Source organism: Camelina sativa, chromosome 12, assembly GCF_000633955.1.
Source record: "Camelina sativa cultivar DH55 chromosome 12, Cs, whole genome shotgun sequence".
Classification (NCBI taxonomy): domain Eukaryota; kingdom Viridiplantae; phylum Streptophyta; class Magnoliopsida; order Brassicales; family Brassicaceae; genus Camelina; species Camelina sativa.
In genome coordinates this window covers 18,722,875-18,730,013 of record NC_025696.1, presented here as the reverse complement: position 1 = coordinate 18,730,013, position 7,139 = coordinate 18,722,875, and the positions used below count along the sequence as shown (strand labels likewise).

The following is a 7,139-nucleotide window of genomic DNA, read 5'->3' as shown; positions in this document are numbered from 1 at the left end:
AAAAAAAAAAAAAAAAAAAAAAAAAACTCATGGGTGTTCTAGTCTTTTAAATTGAATTTGAACCTGGTCTGACTCATTGTGTTTAATAATTCGGTTATTTTCCTGATCTCCGGTTCAACCGATCCAACGGGAACCATGCAACAAAAAATTAGGAAGACCGTAATGGGCTTTAATAGCCCAGTAACCTCTTAAACAAAAAGACTCTCAGTTTAACTCTCCCTTTACGTCCCCCCATATCTCTCTGAGTTTTGTTTGTCTTCTACAAAGACCAGATCTCTCTCCCATCATCAGTTGTGTTCTGTTGGTTTATCTCAACCAAAGCCCCACACGTCACGTTACAAATAAATAAACTTTTAAAAATTATTTTTTCTTTTTTTTTCCTCCAAAGCAATCTATTTCCTTCTCTTTATTTACCCAAATCTTGAATTCGACCGAACCCATGTTCTAATTATCCTTGAAGACATAGGAATCTATGTTAAAAAAATCTCTTTTTTATTCCGTTTTTGAGATATATAGTTATTGGTAGTTGGTGACGCAACTAGGTTTTCCACAACACAACAGAACATGGGATCGGCTGCGGTTGCGAGTTCTTCTTCTGATGTTGCTGTCTCAGGCAAGTTTCTTCCCTTTTTAGGTTTTTGACCTTTGATCAATTAGAATTTTACCCCAATTTGTTCCGGATCAGGGAAGAAAATTAGGAACTTGGTTATAGTTTCGAGATCTGAATCATAGCTTTTTGATTTGTTTGGTGTAGAATCATTAAGGATTTTGAGTATTGATGATGTGAATCGATTAGATTTAGCCTTTTCTAGATTAGTTATATTGGATTAGTCATCAATCTTTTTTGTACGAAGGTGATGGACGAGAAAGGCTTAGCCCTTTGCCCTGAATTGTAGATTTCAGATAATCTATTAGATGATATAGGAGACTCACATTCACATTTGTGTTGAACTTGTAGCTCTGCGTGAGAAGCATGAGAAGGAAGTAGAGAATCTAACACTGACGACACAACCTTTGAATACATTGAAGTTGTTTGTTGAGGCTACTATTCAGTACATCAAGCGATCCGTATCGTATCTTTTGGCTCATGGAGGTTGGTTCATACTTATTACCACTTTGTTAGTGGCATCTGGTGGTTTGCTTGTCACTGTTGATGGACCTCATGGAAAGGTAAATAAATACTCGTTTTAGACTTCTTCTTTGTTCAATCTAGTTGTAATTTTGTCATCCAACATTTGTGTGTTTCTTGGTTACAGCATGTTGAAGAAGTATTAGAGTATGTCCGATATGGCTTATGGTGGATAGCACTTGGTGTTGCATCTTCTATTGGTCTTGGTTAGTCACACAATAAAACTTAAATTTTGTTGTTTCCGCCTTTAGAAGCAACTTTTATTGTTCTTATTATTAGTTTCTTTTCTTCTATAGGATCGGGTCTTCACACGTTTGTTCTCTATTTGGGTCCACACATTGCATTGTTCACCCTAAAAGCCACCCTTTGTGGCCGGGTTGATCTGAAATCTGCACCATATGATACAATTCAGTTGAAAAGGGTTCCATCCTGGCTTGATAAATCTTGTTCAGAATTCGGTCCCCCTTTGATGATATCAGCTGCTGGATCGCGTGTGCCCCTTACCAGCATATTGCCACAAGTCCAGTTGGAGGCGATTTTATGGGGTATTGGGACAGCTCTTGGTGAGCTTCCTCCATATTTCATCTCAAGGGCAGGTTCGTAGATTGCTTCTCTCTTTGATAACTCGCTAAAATGCGTATGCATAGGTCTCGTTTGTTTATTGTGTTTTGGCTTTCTAAATTTGTTCAGCTAGTATTTCTGGGAGCACAGTGGATGGAATGGAAGAGTTAGATGGTTCTTCATCTGAGGATAGTGGATTTATGGCGACTTACCTGAACCGGGTTAAGCGTTGGTTATTAACCCATTCGCAGCACTTGAATTTCTTTACTGTCTTGGTTCTTGCTTCGGTAAGTATACATTCTCCAACTTACTGTCTACCTTCTGTAGTAGCAATTGATTATGAATGTATTTACTGTGTCATGTAACATGTTTTGGTTTCTAGTATTCAATGATCAAGACCTTACACTGCTTTTTATTTGAGTGCAGGTTCCAAATCCTTTGTTTGACCTTGCTGGAATAATGTGTGGACAATTTGGAATCCCATTTTGGGAGTTCTTTCTGGCGACTTTAATCGGGAAGGCGATCATCAAAACACACATACAGGTGCGGAACCTCTTGTCTCAAGTTTTGACACCCATATGGTTTTAAAATATTAACGTTCTTTTTTTCTTTTGTAATGAAGACGATATTTATCATCTGCGTTTGTAATAACCAACTGCTCGACTGGATGGAGAACGAGCTGATCTGGATACTAAGCCATGTACCGGGTTTGGCTTCTATGTTGCCTGGACTCACAGCCAAACTCCACGCCATGAAAGAAAAGTATATTGATGCACCATCTCCTGTTCCATCTCACATCAAGGTAAACAAATCTTTTCCATTTTTTATAAACTTTTAACTCATTTTTCATTAGTTGCATCTTTCACAAAACCTGAGTTGAGTTTGAGTTCTTTGTTTTGTATTGGTTAGGTGAAAAAGTGGGATTTTTCGTTTGCATCGATCTGGAACGGGATAGTGTGGCTCATGCTCCTCAACTTCTTTATCAAGATTGTGACAGCAACTGCACAAAGACACTTGAAGAAAAAGCAAGAGAAAGAAATGGCTGTTTTGACTCATTCAGATTGATAAAAATAGCTCTAAAGTAAAACCCCCACAATCTTTCTTCCTTTTGCTCCAACATCAAAACAGGACACTATCCAGGTTTTGAGATGAAGAATGAAAAACAACAAAAATTGGCAGCTTTTTTCTTCTTCTCATCTTTGACACATTGTTTCTGGTGGTACTGTTCTGTATAGAAAGAACCAAAAAAAAAAGGAAAAAGTTAGGCGGAATTGGGATTATGAGATTGCAGGAGGTTTATTTTGATCCTGTGATTCCATAGTTTAAGGTTATGTGGGAAGATTGTTTTTTTTTTAAAGAAGCATTAATTGCTAATTTACTTTATTGTTAGATTGAAACCTAGTGTAAGCTTTTAAAAGGCCTATGACAGCGTCCATTGTTTTACTTTTTATCTTTTTTACTTTCACAGTCAATATGCATGGTACGTTTACAAGAACATGAAAGAATAGATTTGTGACTGTTTAGAATTATAATTTAGATCTTAGCCCTTCTAAGATATCCGTTTGCTTGGCCTATCCCACTATGTTTTTGTATCAAGACAAATACGCATGGCCATGTTTCTAAAATTTATTTTGAAGTGGCATGAATACAAAAAGAAGCCAAATCTTATCTTTAGTATTTTAGACTTTGCCATTGACATTATATGTTGTCGGGGCAATAGATTTATCTCATTATTTTTGTAGATTTATTTTAGTGGGGAAGATTTCATAAGTTTGGGTCCATAGAGCTTCAAAGTAGACCGGCGGCTTCTTTATGCATTATCAAGTGGACCCTTATATAGTTTATGGCTGTATACATTTGGGACCTCCAACTTTTTTAATTTTGTGGCTCTTATCTTGCGTTGCGATAGCGAATATTACCCGCCTCTAATGTGTAGTATGTATATAATAGTGCCGTAAAGGTCGGGATGGTGTGATTTTAAGGCTTAGCCTCTTTTAAAAGAGACAAAAACCTAATGGAGAATAATAATTATTAATCCAAGGCGTTAGTGTAAAACAACAAATCAGGTTTTTATTGGATGCAAATTTGACTCGACTGAAGTGTGCAGTGAACTCTACATTTAGTTTGGACGTTAAACGTGTCGGCACAATAATGTCCCAAAATGTTAATTGCGATAGCTATCGATATAACCTTATGGAAAAAGATTACTGGAAAGCATTTATGATCTTTTATGAAAAATTCATAAACTCTTAAGAAGTATTTATACAACTGATTGTCTTCCTGAAAACATAGTACCAATTTTGTAAATATCTGTATTTTGAGCGTCTTAAATAAAATATTTCACTACAAAAACTTCGATAAAAGTTTTGATAGAAAAAAAACTATGTATTCGTTTCTTACCCTACATTTCTTTTTTTACGAAAAGGTTAAATAAATGTAACAATCACGTTGAATACGACATAAGCTTCCGTACATTGAATACAATCCTTATAAAGTTCAAAGGATTGAAATCTTGTGAAAGTTAACAAATGTATATTGATGACTTCTTCTATTTAGACATATTATGAAAAGGAAGAAGAGAAGATGACAATTTTGCATGTGCCATCAATTAAAACAAAACAAAGCTTGTTGGTAAATTTGACAAGTTTGCGCGCGTTGGAGACTTCGGCATCACCCAATTAACCACTTTACGATCTGTCTGTCTGTATGTGTATAGTGTACCAATTTGTTTTTTTTCTCTCCATCTGGTCATATGATATATTAGATGTTAAGAATTCATTACAATTCAAGATTTCCTGAGCCAAGATAAACAAGATTAGGAATCAGATTAACTAACCCTAGCCTACTAAAAAATTGGTCAAAGATAAGGACAACAAAACCAACAAGAACAAACCTGGAGAGATTTTCAGTGATTGCACAATGAGAAAAGTTCCTCTATTGGTTGTTGAGGTTTCCAACTCTGAAAGCTCCAGTGTTGTCTTGACCAAATCTGTATGTAAAGTAATTTTTTTTCTTGCTTCTCTCATTTTATTACTCTCTACAAAGATAAAGAGGAAGAGAGACCCTTTTCTCTATTTCTTTTAAGCGAATCTTAATTTTGTGTACAGTAGTCGTACGTACTGCATAGTAAACCACACGTGCGGAATAAAAAGAATCACACGACTTGTCATTGACAAAAGCACAAAACAAGCATTTTTTGAGTTTCACGACTAGACACATCCCTATATATTTACTTTCGCATCACCAATCAAACCACTTACGATCCATCCGTCTGTGTGTACTTATCTGCTTTTTTCTTCGTCTGGTCAAGACCCAATGATGTCTTGACCTTCCGAGGCAAATCTGTATTTACTAAATAAGTAATCTTTTACTTGGTTACTAACTATACTACTATATTTTTTATTCTCTAACTGACCAAAAAAAAAAAAAAGTAACAAAGATCCCTTTCTCTGTTTCTTCTATGAGAATATTAATTTTGTGTACAGTCGTACGTACTGCACAACAAACCACACGTGAAGGTTTAAAAATCAGAATCACATTCACATTCACAAAAGCACTAAACAAAACTATAGATTACACACATGCATTTACTTCTCCATCATCTTGACACAAAAATGGTTCCTTTCCTTTTCTACTCAATAGAAAAATTAAAAGTCTAAGCTACCATTACCAAACAGCAACAGTTCTGCCTTTTTCCTTTGGGCTACCCTTTCTTTTAATTCAATCAAAAACAACCCTACTCCCAATAAGAAATGAATAAAATTCTTAAAGCTAACCTTGAATGATCTATTCTCTCTACTTGCTCGAGGATTGTTGTCAGAAAATAACACTAACTTAGTTGGAATACAGTTCTTAAAACACCAAGACCATCCCTGTAAAGGTCTCTCTCCTCTCTCACTGATTAGTGAGTTTGGGGGTGTTTGTTTCTCTTCTGATCCGTCATTAACACTTAACCAGTTTCTTAGGACCTCACACTGTCCAAAGTCTACCGTTCCTCAGCGCCACGGGATTTAGAGGAATCAACAAGCGTGAGGAAAACTCCCAAATCAGCATCGAATGGGTTTTAGGTTTCACTCACCCGCTCGTTGCTTCTGATCTCCAGGTTTCACTTGACCCGCGTGAACGTATGGAAATCCTGGAGGAACTGGCTGCTGGGGATGATGATGCGTCTTCTCTGCAGTCTGTGTATGCTGCAAGTTGATGTTGTTGCTCCCTCCACCTTTCACATTATTGGCTTTTGCCGGATCTGAAGTGACAGTGGTGCAGCTAGATAGGGTAACAGATGGTGCAGCAGCTGATGATCCTGCTTGTTGCTGTTGTTGTTGCTGTCTTTGGATGTAATAGCCACTAAGAGAAGAGATATTCATCTGTTGTTGCTGCTGCTGATGATGTTGAGCTTGCATATATGGGCTTGAGAAGTAAAGCTGCGCTTGTTGCAGGTGTTGTTGTTGTTGAGACTTATATGTAGGATTTGAGGTGGTGGTAGTAACGTGTGGATTTCCGAGAATAGACGGCCCATTGTTCCTTCCACCTGCCGACTGTGAGTTCTTGGATGGTTGAGATGAAGACAGAGAAGCTGAGGAAGCTTGACCATGACCAGTTCTGTTTGCGATTGAGGTTGAGGCAGTTGTTCTTGGGATTACTCCGGCATTTTTGGAGACAGAAGACGCAGTGGGTGATGGAGCCCGGTTACTACCCGTTCCTTGCTGCATTGGAGAATTAGAAGGCAGGGGTTTAGAGTTTGCTGCAAAAGATATATGTGATTGGTGGGGTCGACCTTGTTGTTTCTGGTGTACGTTTTTATGTGACGATGACACAGATGGTGACAACATGGAAGGAGACTGCGCTTGGGCCATGGTGTTTGCTCTGGCTGAATTGTTCCACTGAGGAGACTGAGCCGGACTGCCACTGCCGGACTGGACAAGATTCTGAGGAAATCCTGAAGTAGCATTAGGGTTATTGGATACCACTGAAGGCGCGGTGGCAATACTATGATCCAGGAAACCACTCCCGTTACTCATCACTGGCCCTTTGCCTCTAGCAGCAGCAACTGCATACTGTTGTTGCATCTGGAGATAATTGTTATACTGCTGCTGCTGAGGTTGATTCCGCTGCATATGTTGCTGCTGGTGAGAGGTCGGTGCAGAACTGGAACTCCAGGGCTGAGCAGAGCCAAGGTTGAGCACCCGAGCTGAGCTATCAATGATAGCCCCACCTGTTACCGCATAAGCAGATGCATCAGCCGAATCTTGTTTGCCAGAGAAAGCAATAGACTGCCCAACACCTGCAGTTGCTGTTTTCCCATTTGACCCTGTTGTCTTCCGTACTTCTGTGGCATTAGAAGAAGCATTAGAACCTGATTTCCCATCTTCCGGACCACAATTATTCATTTTATGGTTAGCTGATTGAGAAGCCGCAGCAGCTGCCATCATCTGATGATACCCTTGCC

General features: G+C 38.4%; 2 protein-coding genes across 2 annotated transcripts; one reads left to right on the top strand and one right to left on the bottom strand.

Annotated features, from left to right (window-relative positions):
* LOC104732137 (vacuole membrane protein KMS1) lies at positions 245–3,140 on the top strand. Its single transcript, XM_010451664.2, has 8 exons — positions 245–613; positions 959–1,170; positions 1,257–1,335; positions 1,426–1,725; positions 1,820–1,977; positions 2,117–2,233; positions 2,313–2,492; positions 2,600–3,140. Exons 1-8 carry the CDS (start codon positions 565–567, stop codon positions 2,753–2,755), a joined length of 1,251 nt encoding a protein of 416 aa, XP_010449966.1. The 5' UTR covers positions 245–564; the 3' UTR covers positions 2,756–3,140.
* Positions 5,204–7,139, bottom strand: LOC109128192 (protein TIME FOR COFFEE-like; the record flags this gene model as incomplete). The annotated part of the gene is given in 1 exon segment (XM_019234134.1): positions 5,204–7,139. A coding segment is annotated over 1 exon segment (1,379 nt), but the record flags the coding sequence as incomplete, so codon positions are not given.